Source organism: Drosophila rhopaloa, unplaced genomic scaffold (genome assembly GCF_018152115.1).
Source record: "Drosophila rhopaloa isolate 14029-0021.01 unplaced genomic scaffold, ASM1815211v1 contig_167, whole genome shotgun sequence".
NCBI lineage: Eukaryota > Metazoa > Arthropoda > Insecta > Diptera > Drosophilidae > Drosophila > Drosophila rhopaloa.
The window spans coordinates 1,517,638-1,533,403 of NW_025335047.1; the positions used below are offsets into that span (position 1 = coordinate 1,517,638).

Consider the following 15,766-nt stretch of genomic DNA (forward strand, 5'->3'; position numbering starts at 1 on the left):
TAGGAAGCAACAAAAATAACATTGACGATGACAGCAGCAAAGGCAGGCGAACGATACAAGTGTATCTCCGGCCTGGAACATCGACTTTATCATCGGGTCGGGTCCTTTCGTTTTGGGGAACTTGTGGTGTGCTCGTCTTGTGCGAAGGAAAAACTGTGCCGTATGCGCATGAGTGTGTGTGTGTGTGCGTGTCCGTGTGCGTGTGTGTTGACTCAACGAATGTATCCCTTTTAAATGAAAACCTGCAGCAGGCCAAAAAAAAAAAAACTTCAACTTTTCACTAGCCCACTTTTGGGCTACCTTATATATGCACACTTTTTGCAATCACAATTTTCAATTTAACAGCACACACACGCTCACTAATTAATTGAATTTCCTGTGTGTGTATGTGTTTCAGCACATTTACACGTTCACTTGGCCCGTTTTCAACGGATACTGAATTTTGCACAATTGCCGTTCCGCAAATGGGCACGTTAATTGCCTGGATTCGCCTGCATGTTTTCCTCAATTTTCCCACGTAATTGGCAAACGCAGTTTGAAAATTTTTCACTTTTCCCGAGTTTGGGTGTGTGTATAGGTGATAGGTCCGTATACATATATGCGAAAGGCACTTTTCCACACAGTCCACTCACTCACACACCCAGAAAACCAGACGCGACGCGCTCCGGCCAGAAAACCAACCTTTCTCGTCAGCAGCGTATACAATTCTGAGCGCTTTGGACTCCGACGACCTGCCACTCGGTGGCACAAAGTGGTTCCGCACGGCCCAAGCTCGCCCTGTCGAGCTTTTCGGAGTCCTGCGGTCGGTGCGGGCTGGACCCGTCTCTCGATTCATCAAAACTGGCGCCAAAACCCATTCACTATGAGTGACCGAGTGCGGCGATGGTGAAGGTGCGATTGAGAGTGTGCCAGTGTCAGTTTCATTCGCTGCGATGCACACGTGGCGTATGTGGAATGTCCAAGGGGATCCGTTGCATACTATCGAGATAAGTGCCCGAGTGGATTTTCAATGGGATTAAACAGGACTCAATTCAACAAATTCAATAACTCTTGGGATAATTATTATCTTCTACTTAAATTTTACTATTGTATTAAAATGCAATAAGATAAAACGACTGAGAGTGTGACACTGGCAGTTTCATTCGCAGCGATGCAACATGGCGTATGTGGAATGGTTAAGAGGGTCTGTTGCATACTTTTGGGGTAGATGCACTTGCATATTGTGAATGGGATTAAAAATTACTTTTGCATGTTGTAAGTCAATAACCTACTTAAGGGATTTGGATATTCCGTAAATATATAATGTTGTACTTAAATGTTTAATTGTTTAAATAAATTATATTAATTAAGTATACATGTGCTTATTATTCCCTGTATTTATACACTTGTGATTTATACTATAACTTTGTTATTTACAGTTTATGATTCTGCAAATATTTTGTGAATTTTCTGACGGACCAAATAAATTGTTAGTTATTCTGGGCGGAGAAAATTAAAATTCTACCTATGTATTTAAAATTACATTTGTATCTGTATTAAAAATAAAAGATTATTTCCTGACATTGATTAATTTCGTAAGCAATATTAAGATAATTTTACATTTAAGAACATAATTTTACCATTTTGTTCTTCATTTATTTTTTTAATTTTACTTCCATGTTCCCAATGTTCGCAAAATATTAAAAAATATAAATTTATCCAACATTTTGTTACTGTTATTATTAGTACGTCATATATTATATATTAAACATTTTCCGCTTACCTGCTATATCTTCTTCAAAATTCGTGTGTTTTCGATTGGAAATTCAAATCTTTTTCAGCTCCGCAAACATCGATTGAAAGCTCAGCTGGTTTTGGAGTAGGACGTATCGATAGCCTTATCAAGCAGCGATAGTTATGTCATCTGGGTTTATTTTGGTCTGGCCAATCCAATCCAAGCCGGCATAGAATTGCCCGTCACCAGACCAAGACTAGTCCGAATTCTCTGCAGGATTCGGGAGCCAACAGAAGCAGCGGAAGGACCATGACGACGGCCGTGCTGGGCGGCGGGCTGAGCGGCCTGTCCGCCGGATACTACTTGTTGCGGCGGTTCGGCAAGCCGCTGACCATCTACGAGGCCTCGCCCCGAGTGGGCGGGTGGGTGCGTACGGAGAACCGCAAAGACCGCAACTTCATCTTCGAGAGCGGACCGCGCACCATACGCCCCGTTGGCCTGCCAGGAGCAAATACACTGGAACTCGTGGAGGAGCTGCAGCTGGAGGTGACTCCCATCCGGCGCAGTCATGTGGCGGCCCGCAACAGAATGCTGTATGCCAAGGGGCAGCTCTGCATGCTGCCCAACAGTCCCAAAGGACTCTTCGGGGTCCTGCCACCTTTTACCAAACCGCTTTACAAGGCAATACTGCGGGATCTGGTCACCGCGAGTAAGAAGGCCAAGCTGGAGGACGAGAGCATCTACAGCTTCGCAGAGCGGCGGTTTGGCAAGGAGATAGCCGACTACGCCATTAGCCCCATGATCTGCGGCATTTGTGCCGGGGATGCCCGCGAGATCAGCGTCCGCTTCCTGATGGAGGGACTCTTTGAGAAGGAGCAGAAGTACGGTGGAGTACTCAAGGGAGCACTCCTTGCCCGCTTCAAAGACAAGACGGTGGACTCCAAGGAGGGCCTTTTCGCTCAGGGACAACCCAAGCTGTACGCCCAGGCGCTGCAGGAGAAATGGGCCATGTACGGACTGCAGGGCGGATTGGAGATCCTTCCCAAAGCACTGCGAAAGTACCTGGGCGAGCGGGATGTCAACGTGCAGCTGAGCAACGAGTGCCGCAGTTTGACCTTTAGCAGCTCTGGCGTCCGGATGACCATCAAAGATGCGGATGTGCCGGTGGAGCATGTGGTCAGCTCCCTGCCGGCTCACAAACTAGCGCCCCTGGTGAAGCAGCAGCATCCCTCGCTGAGCGCCCAACTGCTGGATATACCGTACGTGGATGTGCTGGTGGTAAACATGCAGTTTCCAGGCAAACTGCTCAAGCAGGATGGCTTCGGACTGCTGGTGCCGCCCGTGGAGAAGCTGCCGATATTGGGCGTGATTTTTGACAGCTGCTGCTTCGAGATGGGCGAGAACACCGTGCTCACCGTGATGATGGGCGGCCATTGGTTCGACCAGTGGTTCGGCAATCGCCCAAGCCCCAAGCAGATCCTCGACCTGGCCACCCGGCAGGTGCAGCAGATTCTGCAGATCCACGAGGAGCCCAAGTTCAGTCGCGTGCACACGCTGCACAAGTGCATACCGCAGTACACGGTTGGCCACAAGCGACGCGTGGAGGGCATCCGGAATTACATCAAGACGTACAAGCTGCCGCTGTCGCTGTGCGGAGCCGCCTACGATGGAGTGGGCATCAACGACGTCATCCTGTCAGCCCGGCGCCAGGTGGAGGCCATTCCGTCCTCCTAGATCAACCATTCCCAAACATACCCTTTTATCCGTTGGCGATTCTGTTGTATTTGCTTAAGCTGGTTTTGTGAGTAGTAAAGTAGGTCCTTTGTACATAGAATGGGCTTTTGATTCCTGCGGGTTTACTTGCCGTGACCTCCCAAGCACGGCGGGCTCTTCTCCGGCTCCTGCTCGGGTTCCCACTGTTTGGGCGTCTTGGCCTCGATGGACAGGGCGTGCATGAACTCGAAACCGGCGGCCTTCAGGGCATTCTTCACCGTATCATTGACCAGTCGATGGCGCTGTGTGGGAATGCATTAAATAAAAACTAGATGACATGGTTTATAATTTCACCTTGATGAGGGTCAGATCGTTGAACTTCTCCGAGACGACGAACACCCGGAAGTGGGACTCCGACCGCTTGGGCACATTGTGCTGGGGCGATTCGTTGATGACCTCCAGGAACACCGGCTTTAGCTCTGTGGTGAGTGCCTTCCGCATGGCGAACTCAATGGGCGGGTACTGACCCGCCTCCTGCGACATGGTGGCTCTGGAAAGGATCTGTCCCAAGCTGCTGATCGTTGGCGTCACTTGATTCAGGTTTCGCGAGGAAACTCCAGCGAATCGGCGAAAAGCAAGATTTAACATGATTCCAGTATGCTTCTTGCACAGCTGTTCACGATTACATAAACAACTAATGACCAGGGTTGTGAAGTGTACGATTGGAATCGACCTATCGATAGCCACAACTTTTCAAATGTCAGTTTTTAACGGACACATATTCAACGGCTTAAAAATGCATTTAGATTAGTCTATCAATTGATAAAATAATAATAATAATAATAATAGAAAATCATTCTCAAGAAGATTAAATTAAATAACCCATAACGTATAAATCTGAACATTTAACTATAATAACCCAAAAATAAAAGTTCTAAAAGGATTTAGGGAGCAAAGAAAAATATGTATTTGTAATAACTAATTAAGTACGGGAATAAAAATTCAAGCGCTTGATAAATGACAATCAGGAAATAAGTAAAATTAAAATGTACAAAAAATGCTCTCTCCTTAAAAAGTCTTAACTGTAATAGCTAAAATTATTTTATTGGGCCAAAATCAACAGTTAACGCAGAATACGCTCCAGAAATGATTCCTACATCTATAAACAATCGAGCGAATATCAAGTGTATAATCAAGTGAATAGAAAAGGGTCTCCTTCACAGCGCTATCCGGTTCAGTAGTCGACCAGTTTCTTGAGCTTTGGTGGTGCGGATATCACGACGCGTCCTCTATTGGAGGAGCCGCTGCCACTGCCGCCGTAACCGTAATCCGCATCTCGTTCGCGGTCCCGTCCCCGCATCCTGTCGTGCTGCTGTTGCTGTTGCTGCTGATGCTGTTGCCTGTACCGCTCCCGCTCGCGATTTCGCTCTATGCTGCGGTCTCGCTGTCTTCGCCGCCGGGACTGACTCCTCCGGCTGCGGGAACGTCGTCGGTCGCGACTGCCACTGCGCCGTCGGCTGTTGGAACGCCGCTTCCGCTCCACGCGACTGCTACTTCTGGAGCGGGAACGCTGCCTGCGGTTGTGTTTGGGACTGGGCGTCCTCGTGCGTCGCCTTCTCTCCGTTCGACTGCTGCTCCGCCGACTGTGCTGTGTGTCCGGCGGAGGAGTCCGCCGGCGACTGTGCGATCTGCTGCGGCTGCGACGGGTCGAGGTCTTCGCCAGCTGGCTCTCCGAGGCCACCGATTCCGCCTCGCTATCCGACAGCTTTCCACTCGAGGGTGTACCATACTTGTGACGCAGCTCACGGCGCCTGTGAATATGTAGATGTGAGAGGACCGCTAAAGCCGACCACATCAAGATACTCACCTCCTGCGCAGCTTCAGCGCCAGTTCACGCATCTCGTCTTCACGCTCCTGCTGCTGCAGTCGCTCCCGTTCCGTCTTCTCAATCTCCGCCCTTTTATCGGCTTTATCTGCAAAATAGTCATGTTTTAGTTTTCTACTCCAAGGGGTTTCAGAAGGCGTTTGGTGAACATCACACTACACTCCTGGTGGCTTACATTGCCGGTTCAGTAGGTTCTGCATCTTTCGCTTAAGCCGTTCGCGCAGATTGGGTCGTCCGCCGCCAGAACTCGGATGTCCAGAGCCCTGTAAAACATAATAGTTATTTAGCAAGTCCCATGGTGGGGTTGAGGCTTCAGGGAGCAGGGCGGGCAGTCGAAAGTGTGTTGGGCAGTAGGGATCAGTCAGTTCGTTCATGATCTGCTCAGTCGAGGACTTCTACTCACTAACATCAGGGAAAGCTAGCTCCGAGGACCGAAGCTTTGAATACCCTTGCAGACTAATCGCTTTTCAGGATGCTATCTGACAAATAAATAATATTTTTAAGTGACAAAGTAGAGTACCATTATTTCGGAACACCCTTGTTCATAAAGTCCCTTTGAAATGGAAGAATAATATCAAAATATACTTAAGCTGGCTGTACTTATAAAACAGGAATAATGATATCTTGAAGAGTTAAGCTACAATAAAAATGGCAGAAGTTCAGTACCATGGGATCCGTACAACAACCGTGGCTCCTATTTTCTGAACTTTTCTGCATAGCAACAGATTAACGGAAATGCAGACAAACAGGACGTTAAACGTTTCGTCTTTATAAACATAATGGGGTGGTAAATGCATCCTTGATTGCATTGCAATCTCCTGCGCATAATAGCAACGACTACTGCATTGGCATTGAAAGGGGGACACAAGACAATGCATCAACAAGGGGACAGGCAGGGCAGGGCAGGGATGGTAGCATGGTCACTGGTCGGGGTTGGAACGAGAACACGGTGCTGCCTGCTTGGGTCCGAATGTTGCTCATTGGAATGCGGATTGCGGGAGGCTGAGACGTGAATTTTGTGGTGTACTCCAGTTGGGTGGGGCATGAGACACTTGGCTTTGCTTACTGACTTTGGTTTCGGTAGCAGAACTATATTTGCCTGTTTGATTACCCGTGCTGCTCGATGACGACATGGTTGGCTGGAGGGCATGGGAGCGCTCTGACCTGCAAGAGAGATTCCAGAATCAGTTGTCGGTTACAAACACTACGAATTATAGACTAGTGTTTGGCTGTTCTACTTTACCACTCTGCGCCATACAAACTTACGCAGTGTCCACTTCCATTTCATCGGAATCCTCTGCTCGCTTTCCCAACTGTTGTTGCGGCTGCTCCTCGTTGTCGCTGGCTTCGCTGTTTTCCGCTCCCGACGAGGATGAGGACGAAGTGTCGTTGGCTCTCTTCCGGCCATAGTAGCGTTTCAGTGGCGGCGGTGGTGGCTCCAGAACCTGCGGTTGCACTGCAGCGGGAGCGGCAGCGATGCCGGGTTGGCCTAGATTGAGCACTCGTGCCGGCAGGGGATAGCTGATCATGGGCGGCATGGCCTTGACCTGCGGCTGCTGCTGCTGCTGGAGCAGCTTCACCGCCGTCAGAGTGGATGTTGTGGTAGTGGTGGTGGTGCTCAGGCAATAGCCACCAACCGTCGCCACCGGCGGCGGTGTGGTCTTCTTCTTTGCGCGACTTCTACGACTGGAATGGGAACGGGAGCGACTCCTTCGCCTGTAAGAGCTTGCACTGGAGCTGCGCGAGGAGTAGGAGTAGCGCTTTCTGGACCGCTTGTAGCTGGGACTGCGCGACTTGTAGCGTTTCCAAGAACCAGAGCGCGAGCGGGTGCGTGACCTAGACCTTGATCTAGACCTGGAACGAGATCGCGACCGGGATCTAGATCTGGAGTAGTACCTCCGTCGACGTCGTGAGCGCGTCCTGCTCCTTCTCTGATAGCTACGACTGCGACGACTCCTCCTCCGACTCCCACTGCGACTTCTGGAGGCAGAGCCGCTCCTGGAACGAGAGCGAGAGTGCGAGCGGGAACGGCGTCTGCTGCGCTTGGCCGACTCATTCATCACCTTCAACTTGGGCAGGTTGTCCTTAACCTTCTGCGCATAGGACACCGAGGAGGCTGCTGCTGCGGCAGCAATGGCTGCTCCGCTGCTGGCATTGATGCAGGACTCTCCCAGAGTCAGGCCCGGCTTGGTCAGGCTGATGGTGATCTTGGAGTGTGGCTGCATCTCGTCCTCGCCGCCGAATGAGGTAATGTAGGTGATCTTCTCCGGGCCCGCCTCGGCAGGAGAAGGAGATCTGGAGTCGCTGTCCTCTTCCTTTTCCTTGTCGCCGCCCTTGACGCCACCCTTCTTGTCCTTGTCCTCCTTGGCCGCATAGCTGGGCGGACTAAAGGGTCTATTGGCGATTCTCCGTTCCTTTTGGGCACGTCGCTCGCGCCTCGACTTCCTGCCACTCAGCAGCATCTTCTCTTGCTCCTCCTCGCGGGCAATGCGCAAGGCGTCCGCCTCGTCCGCATCCTTGGTCAGGTGCGAAAAGAAGTCGTTGCTCTTCATGCCGTAGTTGCGCCCGCAGGCGTTAAGCTCGTGGGCCTGGGCGGTGTCCAGCTTGCCGATGTCAATTGAGACGTCCATATCGATGTCCGAATCGGATTCGTCGCTGCCCTCCGCCTTGTCGCCCTTGGCAGCAGCTGCTCCTCCAGTGGCGGTCGAACTGGCAGCTCCGAAGGGCTGCGGGCCAATGGTAGCTGCATCGCCAGCGTCGTCATAGGAGTAGCCAATGGTGGCTCCACCAGTCTTTTGTTTCTTCTTGGCCAGATTGCGCTCCGCCTCCAGCTGGGCATTGGCCCCGAACTGCTCCTCTAGGTAGAGCTGGTGCAGAAACTTGTCCTCGCTTACGTTCAGGAAGTCGTTCTGGGCCAAAATACGATAACGTTCGTAGTTCAGCTGGCGCTCCTCGGTGGTCAGGTCGGAGTCCACCTCGGCTCCATCTACGGTTGTCTTGTTCACGGGAGGTATGTGATCTAAATGGGCACGCACATCGAAGCGATCGATGAGGTTGTCCTGTTGACCCTGCCAAGGCACACTGCAAAAAGGAAGGACACTTAGTAAAGGACACCACCAACCACACAAGAAGTAGAGGGTTGTAAGCTCCAACTGAATATCACTTGCATGATTGCGGCTCCATCGCCGGCGGCGGCCACCGCGGGATCCAGGTAAATCTTGCTCCGACGGCCGTGCAGCTGCAGGAACTGGGTGGGATCAGCCTGGATCTTGTCGTAAAAGTACTGCCGCCGCTCCGCCCTTTTTCTGTAGTCGACGATCAGACCGCGGATCTTGCGCTCCTGCTTCCTCGCCTCGTGCCACATCCTTCTGGTCGTGTGCTTCTGATTCCTGCGGTCGCCGGCTGGCAAATGAGTGTGCTTCAACCGCAAAAGGACATCAGCACGCCCGGCAAATACTTCCTTCGTAGCTGCTTCGTTTTCGAGTTAGGGATGGCAGAAGCAGCGATGTAATATCGATTCAAGGTACATAAATCGAGAGTATCGATGAGAGGAATCATCGATATTACTGATGTGAACATTTTGCGGGAGATCACCATTATTTTATTATTTTTAGTTTATTTTTAAATATAAATGAGCCGATTTTAGCTAGATTAAAATATATTTTTAAAAACTTCTCTGTAATTTTTAAAAGTGGATATTATTTTTTTAATTATATCAAGTAGAATATATGATACACTTATCCTTCCCTAATATATTCATTGTTCTATTTTGTCGGGAGCTAATAAAATTCTGATTGTCAATTTGATTCTATATTTGGGAAAGATGGGTTTTAAAAAACGGGATATAAAATAACTTACGTTTTTTGGAATTGCATATTTATATTTTCGATTAAGAACCTTAGCTCCATTATCAAACCCATTTTCATTGGAACTTTTTTTTGAACAATCGTTATAAGCTTATTTCTAATAAAAATCATTTTTAGAAGTGGATATTATTTTTTTATTATTTACTATTGAATATGTGATACATTTATACCTCCATAATTTATTCGATGTTCTATTTTTTTCTAGCGCTAATAAAATTGTGAATGTCCATTTAATTTTTTTCTTTAGGATGGGATGGGTTTTGAACATACGGAATATCAAATATCGTACGTTTTTTGGGATTGGCTATTATTATTTTCAATTAAGATCCTCAGGTTCGTTATATAAGCCATTTTCATTGGACTTTTTTATTCGAAACATCGTTATAAGCTTATTTGTAATCAAAATCATTTTTAAAAGTTTATTATTTACAATTAGATATATGATACATTAATACCTTTATAATTTATTTGATGTTCTATATTTTTCCAGCGCTAATAAAATTGTGAAGGGTTACATATTTGATTTTTTTTCTTTAGGGAAGATGGTTTCAACGTACGGAATATCAAACAACTTTCGTTTTTTGGGATTGCCTATTATTATTTTCAATTAAGAACCTCGTTTCGTTATCTAAAACCATTTTCATTGGACCTATTTTTCGAACCATCGTTCGTTATTTTTGTTCTATGCTGGCAACGCCGTGAAGCCTGCGCCCTTTTGTCGGTGGTGGAAACAACAAAAGGACAATAAATAACAAGCCAAACTGGAATGGGCCACAACACAACAATTGTCGCTCGCCGCCTTTAGCGGCATCGATTTTGAAGGGGAACACATCCACAACCACAGCCACATCCACAGCTGAATCGGAAGGACACCCACGGGGATTTGCGAGTGCAAGGACCAAGGAGCAGTGAGGGGAAAGCGAAAGAAGAACGAGTCCAGCTCGTTTGCGGATCCAGTTTTGATGTCCTCAGACAGACGCTACTTCTTCGGAGTGGATCTGGAGGACAACGAGGGTGCCATCTGCAAGGACAGCGCCAACAACAACGAGGCGGAAGTGGAGAAGGACGACCACGACGCGGACGATTCTGAGTTCCTGCAGGATGTGCCCTATTCGTCGAGTAGCATCGACCGCAGCTCGGTGGGCTCAATTCCCTGGGCGGACGACGCCATCAAGAAGAACCTGCTGGACTGGGAGCGGGTGGAGCGGCTGATGAGCGGGGAGGATCCTTTGCCGGAGCTCCAGGAGCCGGAGTTGCGCAACGAGATCGCCGATTGGCAGCGCAAGTTCCCCAGCCTGCTGGGCCGCAGGACTGCTCTCCGCCACCACAGCTTCGACAGCCAGACGAGGGAGGATATCGACTCGATTTCAAATCTCAGCCTGAACTCCCTCGACGACGACGATGAGGATGAGGAGGCGGAGGACGGCTTCCTCACACCCAAGGCGGAGGAACAGCACCAGCCCCATCACCGCTCCTATCTGCGTCCCAGTCAGAAGAAGCTGGTCGATCTGCTGGACAGAGATCTGCGAGTCACCTCCGTCTCGGTGAAGCTGCTCAAGCGCCAGCGTAGCCAACAGTACCACCAGCCGCCGATGCCTATCTCCTCGGCCACCAACCAATCCTCGGCCCGCCTGCGCATGCCGCCCATACTGAATGTGCTGGACACTAACCGGCGCTTCCGGGGATTGCTCAACAACCGCAGCTTCGTCCAGCTCACCCAGGTGCAGCAGAAGGAGCAACTGCAGCAGCAGCATCAGGCCAAGTCCGCCGTGCTGCCGCACCAGGGCCATCGCTCGTCCGCTTGGCACATGCCCATGGCCGCCAGTCGTTTCTTCAACAACAAGAACGCGGTGGTGCTGCCCTCGCTGAACCTGAGCAGGCACAACAGGGATCTGCTGGCCACCACCACGGCCACTTCGAGCCAGAGCAACTCGAGCGGCGGCGGCGGGCACAATAGTCACGGCCACAGCAACAGTTCCTCCAACCGCTCCACAATGCATCCGTTCGGCGCAACTAGCGTGTCCAGCAACACACCGTCCACGGGGCGGTCCATCTCGGCGGCAGTGCATCATCCGCGCTCCGAGTTCGCACCGAGCAGTGCCTTCTACATACCCTACAGTGCCTCGAAATTCAAAGCCTTCAAGTAACCTCAAACAATAAAACTGAACTCAAAGGAGCATTCGCTTTAAATTATTTGGGAGATGTTTGAAAAAATGGGTAATATAAGGTTTGAATGTGCTTGTGTATCTAAAAATATTCTACTCTAATTAAAAATCTTATGAATTGCCATTCGCGTAAAAAGACTAGAGAATTTGTCCATAAAAATTTATATTCGAGAATGTAGTCTTTTTCACGTAGTATATATTCTTCTGGCCAATGAAAAAGTGCATACAAAAATAACACATCGTTTTAACGCAGTTAAATGGATGTTAGACCCAAGTCGCTATAGTTATCTATGACCAAAGACGACTTATCCCTTAAATACCCATATTATCCAGGCGTAGACGTCCATCGTGTTCAGTGAGGTAGAGGGTGTCGGCTAAGCACTGCTCTGTGATCAACTCCTCCACGCGATCGTGCATCTGTAAAGGATTGCTCAGTCAATTTAAATGATCCTGGGAAAAAGAGAAAATGAGCTATCCTACCCCCTTGGCTTTGCGATCGCCGAGCACCTCGGGATACTTGAAGGCGGGTCCGAAGTTCACGCTGACCGTGGCACTTTTGTGAATCGAAATGGCCGGAAAGTAGCTCCCGGCGTAGATGTCCTCGAATGCCACGCCCTGCGACTGGCCGTTCTTAAAGAACTCGATGCGACTTCCCTGCAGGATGTGCAGATTCTTAAGCGTCTCGGTGATCTTGTCCTTGTCCTCGTAGTACAGATGCGACTTAAACTTGACCAGCGGCTATGGAGAATGAATAGAAGGCAGGATTGCTAATTAGGGAGGGTCTTTTTGTAAGAATGCAGTACAATTAAAATGTAAAGGGGTAAGATATAATGTGGGCTAATTATCATGATTGACCTTTCATTTTTACAATAGGAAAACCAAGACTTGTTTGGGCAAAGCACTAAAGACAGGCAGAAAAGTTCAAACTATTAAAAAATTGTTTTTTTAAATACAACACTTTTTTTGTCACTTTATTTCATTTCAAAACAAAATGTTGAGAAATTTTCAAGTCGTTCAACTATAATTTCCAAGTAAACTAGTTTTCCTACTCTTATTTACTTAAAATAATGATCTGTACATTTTTGGGGGCGTGGTAATAACATACCCGATCTTTGAATGTGTTGGGCAGATAGTCGAGCGCTGTCTCCTCTGGCAGTTCGATCAGGAATCCCAGGGTGTCGCCTTCTACGTAGGCCTCACTATAGTGCTTCCCATGGCTCTCGGTGAACTTGGTGCCCTTGCGAGATCTCCAGGAGTAGCCGAATTTGTCATAGCCCAATGGAGCCTGTAGGTTGCCGTATTCCCTGCCCCAACCGAGTCGCGTGGCAGCTCCCTCGGGCATTTCCTCGATAGTGATCTCGAAGTACCAGCAGCCCCGATTCACAGCTGTGGGATAAGTAGAGTAGTATATTACAGTGTTTTTGGTTTTGCTAGAAATTTAGGAGTTTCTTACAGTGGGTGGCCCGGACCATGCAGTAGCCCCGTTCACCCGTCACCGCCAGCCGATCCTCGCTGATCTTGAGCTGCGGTGCCCTATCGTGCAGCGCCAGGAGCACAGAATGGGGCACCAGGGTGCGGTAGAGCCAGCCGGGAATGGGTTTGCCGGCCCAATCAGAGCTCTCGTCGAATTCCTGGCGAAAAGGAGCATGTGGATCCGGTTCGGCGAGTATATAACGATAGCCATCCTTGTTGAAGGGGTGCTCCAAAGGATAGCCATGTGGTGGCAGCTTAACATTCGCAGCGACATCGGAGCTGGGACGACCCTTCTTGCCCGTGGGTCCTGAATCCGTGCCGGGGAATTTTCTCTTCTGTCGATTGTTCTTTGACAAAGCAGCTGGAAAAAAGGAGACAATTATATATACTTCTAGAAAACAATTGTATGTTATATATACCGTCTATCCGCAAGGTGCTATTTCTTAGTCACTACTTAAGATAATTTGGGGATAAAAAAATAAAACTAATTTTACTTTGACTACTAAGTATCCCCAATAATAACTTCTATTACCGAGAGAGTTTTTGAAGATTTTTAATGGTATAGACATTTGGTAAAGTGTCTTAGAAAGTATCTTTAAGGGCAAATCCTTAAGTAGTAAAGAGTTTGGGCTGTGAACTATTAAAATTATTTGTGTTGAAATTACAAGTATAACGAACACGTAATCACTTATCCTATTGAACACCCGCCTGAATCTCTTCTAGGAAACTTTTTAGAGCAACTTCAAAGATACTTCAGAAGGTTAGATTCATATGTTTCTGAAAGGCGTAACTTCTACTAAGGAAAGATACTATCTCTGGGCACAAATGTATCTTCCATTCGATTCTATCACGATGGCAAATGTTTCCTGGGATCAGCTAACTGGTGCGGCAAAGTTCGAGGTGTTGGTGCTTCCGGGCTTACACTCCTCATCCGGAAACGATGACGCCATGGCTGGAAGGGGCAGGACCAGGAGCAGGCCACAAGCGAGCTGGAGGAGCAGGGGTCTTGCAATTGCGTAGTGCTCCGAATTAAATCAAAATCAATTTCCCTGAAAGAGCGCCTCACACACACACTCGCACAAGTGTTCCAAGCGTAACTATTTGTTTGTAGTGAATGTTTGTAATGAATGAGCTTAGTTGAGCTCTTCTGCCAGCCCCACCCCACTCCGCCCCCCGCAACGCCCACAATGTGACTACGTGGGGCTGCTCTCTTCTCTCCTCTCTCTTTGTGCCTATGTGTGCGTTTGCAAATCAGAAAGTACGATCCGCTTTGCGATTTCCAGTCGTGTTTGTTGTTGTCTTGCCAAACACTTGCGAAAGAGCGTGCGAAATGGAGCGGCGAAGAAGAGAGTGCTTGTTTTGTTTGCGGAGAGTGTGTGAAGTGGACGGGGTGATAAATAGGGAATAGAAGTGGAGACGATATAGGGGACACCCGAACCACTGTGCCAAAATCAGCTGGCTGGCCAGTGTTGCCGATTTGGCCTTAAAATGCTTATCCCTTTTAAATTCTATAGCTATAATGAAAAACGGTTTATCTGACTGACAAATCAAAGAAGAACTAAAATTTCTTAGTTTTTAAAATTCATAAAGATAGCTAAGGACTTAAATCAATTTATTTCATAAAATCGATTTAAAATGGTTATATACACAATCTTGTTTGTAAAACATTTTCTTATTAATATTTATTCTTCTAAACCATTTCAGTTAAAAGCTAAATTTCTAAATAGTTAAAAAGAACCAGAGTCATAAATCTAAAGGAAAAATAGAATGTTTTTGAAATACCTATTTACATTTATCAGTTTCTGAATAGCATGAATATTGCCAAGCATATTATTTTGTTAGTTATGTGAAATTCCATGACCTTTCTTTGGTTAAGCAATCAATACGGATTGGCTAATCGAGATAAAAAGTCTCTTACGATACAAGTTATAACAGCTTGAGTAATGGGCTTAGCCTACTATAACCAAATCCATTATAAACTCACCTTGGGTGTATCCATCGTCGGTAAGACGCAGGGCGCCGCTTTTACTCATGCCCTCGTAGTTGGGCTTGATGATCCGCAGATCCTGGTGGAACAGTCCATACATAGAGCCGTGTTCAGAGTGCTCCTCGTAGGTGAACAGCGTCTGGACGTCCTTTACCAATGATCGTTGGACAGTGCTGTACCAGGATTGAGTAAGCCGGCGCGGCATTGTGGTCATGGCCTCCCAGTACTGTTCGATGTACGGGATGATCTCCTTGTCCTTGCTGAACTGGATCTGGCGACGTCCTTCCCTGGCAGCCGTTTGCTGCATGTTGGCAATGGCACAGTGGCACATCTGGGAAATGGCTAGGCATGGATAGGGATTATCGTTACTATGGGGACAAGGGCTAAGAGACCTTTCAACTTACTCGCCTGACTCTTGCGAAAGCTCTCTAATCCGCTGGCCGAGCAGCTCTTGCAAACGAACACATAGTTGGTGATGAAGGGCAGGAGCTTGCCCTTGCCCAGTTGGTAAGAGACGCAGGACTCGTGAACCCAGCGGGCACAGGTGGCACAGAGCAGCTCCACGATGTTAAGATTCCGCTCCTTGCCGCTAAAAAACATTCTTATCAATGGGGGCAGAGCAAACAAGAGAAAACCTTACCAGTAACAAACGCCGGCGGCGGCACGCGATTCCTGGGTTTTCTCTTCGTCTGCATTGAAATTCACCTCGGAGCTGGACTCCGTGGGCGAGCTGGTGTCCATCTGGATGTCCTCCATGGCAGTGATGCACTTTTTCAGTCAGCAAACAGCATGTAAACAAAAATAATTTGCGGAGCGCAAGAATAGCTGGCTGACCAGTGTGACCGTTGGCGGGAACACATGGATGCCCAGCTAGTGGTGGACGCGACGTCACCGATAACCGATAGCTGATAGTCGACAAATTTTGCGCACACAGCCTGACAACCCTGCCCCTGCCTCTTCGCT

The 15,766-nt window shown here is 48.3% G+C and overlaps 6 protein-coding genes across 12 annotated transcripts in view; 2 read left to right on the forward strand and 4 right to left on the reverse strand.

Annotated features, from left to right (window-relative positions):
- Nucleotides 1-1,845, reverse strand: part of LOC108046554 (calcium-activated potassium channel slowpoke) — a 47,438-nt gene extending 45,593 nt beyond the window's left edge. Inside the window, exon 1 of one of the 4 annotated variants that reach the window (XM_017126299.2) lies at nucleotides 1,763-1,845. The gene's annotated coding sequence lies outside the window, so the exon portion shown is untranslated. Of the gene's footprint in view, nucleotides 1-640; nucleotides 661-1,762 lie in introns of those variants that run through there. The other 3 variants (XM_044458387.1, XM_017126280.2, XM_044458403.1) reach the window with 3 other exon arrangements.
- Nucleotides 1,846-1,893: 48 nt separating this feature from the next.
- Nucleotides 1,894-3,544, forward strand: LOC108046559 (protoporphyrinogen oxidase). Its single transcript, XM_017126325.2, has one exon. The coding sequence runs from the start codon at nucleotides 2,024-2,026 to the stop codon at nucleotides 3,446-3,448; it is 1,425 nt and encodes a 474-aa protein (XP_016981814.2). The 5' UTR covers nucleotides 1,894-2,023; the 3' UTR covers nucleotides 3,449-3,544.
- Nucleotides 3,460-4,109, reverse strand: LOC108046560 (bolA-like protein DDB_G0274169). Its single transcript, XM_017126326.2, has 2 exons — nucleotides 3,782-4,109; nucleotides 3,460-3,729 (listed from the first exon to the last, which is right to left on the reverse strand). The coding sequence occupies exons 1-2, from the start codon at nucleotides 4,073-4,075 to the stop codon at nucleotides 3,571-3,573; spliced, it is 453 nt and encodes a 150-aa protein (XP_016981815.1). The 5' UTR covers nucleotides 4,076-4,109; the 3' UTR covers nucleotides 3,460-3,570.
- A 261-nt stretch (nucleotides 4,110-4,370) lies between these two features.
- LOC108046646 (CLK4-associating serine/arginine rich protein) lies at nucleotides 4,371-8,794 on the reverse strand. 3 transcript variants are annotated; one of them, XM_017126478.2, is made up of 6 exons: nucleotides 8,480-8,794; nucleotides 6,579-8,393; nucleotides 6,383-6,476; nucleotides 5,488-5,575; nucleotides 5,295-5,400; nucleotides 4,371-5,238 (listed from the first exon to the last, which is right to left on the reverse strand). In XM_017126478.2, exons 1-6 carry the CDS (start codon nucleotides 8,674-8,676, stop codon nucleotides 4,662-4,664), a joined length of 2,877 nt encoding a protein of 958 aa, XP_016981967.2. In that variant the 5' UTR covers nucleotides 8,677-8,794; the 3' UTR covers nucleotides 4,371-4,661. The 3 variants fall into 3 exon arrangements, with proteins under 3 accessions (XP_016981967.2, XP_016981969.1, XP_016981968.1); XM_017126480.2 differs by lacking the exon at nucleotides 4,371-5,238 and having other exon boundaries at nucleotides 5,296-5,400; nucleotides 6,424-6,476; XM_017126479.2 differs by lacking the exon at nucleotides 4,371-5,238 and having other exon boundaries at nucleotides 5,296-5,400; nucleotides 6,379-6,476.
- A 1,092-nt stretch (nucleotides 8,795-9,886) lies between these two features.
- On the forward strand, nucleotides 9,887-11,355 carry LOC108046549. Its single transcript, XM_017126267.2, has one exon. It carries the CDS (start codon nucleotides 10,141-10,143, stop codon nucleotides 11,323-11,325), a length of 1,185 nt encoding a protein of 394 aa, XP_016981756.1. The 5' UTR covers nucleotides 9,887-10,140; the 3' UTR covers nucleotides 11,326-11,355.
- A 164-nt stretch (nucleotides 11,356-11,519) lies between these two features.
- On the reverse strand, nucleotides 11,520-15,559 carry LOC108046570 (set1/Ash2 histone methyltransferase complex subunit ASH2). 2 transcript variants are annotated; one of them, XM_017126355.2, is made up of 7 exons: nucleotides 15,444-15,559; nucleotides 15,208-15,392; nucleotides 14,801-15,145; nucleotides 12,797-13,177; nucleotides 12,449-12,729; nucleotides 11,824-12,081; nucleotides 11,520-11,760 (listed from the first exon to the last, which is right to left on the reverse strand). In XM_017126355.2, the coding sequence occupies exons 1-7, from the start codon at nucleotides 15,557-15,559 to the stop codon at nucleotides 11,656-11,658; spliced, it is 1,671 nt and encodes a 556-aa protein (XP_016981844.1). In that variant the 3' UTR covers nucleotides 11,520-11,655. The 2 variants fall into 2 exon arrangements, with proteins under 2 accessions (XP_016981844.1, XP_016981846.1); XM_017126357.2 differs by lacking the exons at nucleotides 14,801-15,145; nucleotides 15,208-15,392; nucleotides 15,444-15,559 and adding an exon at nucleotides 13,739-13,950.
- Nucleotides 15,560-15,766: the final 207 nt, after the last annotated feature.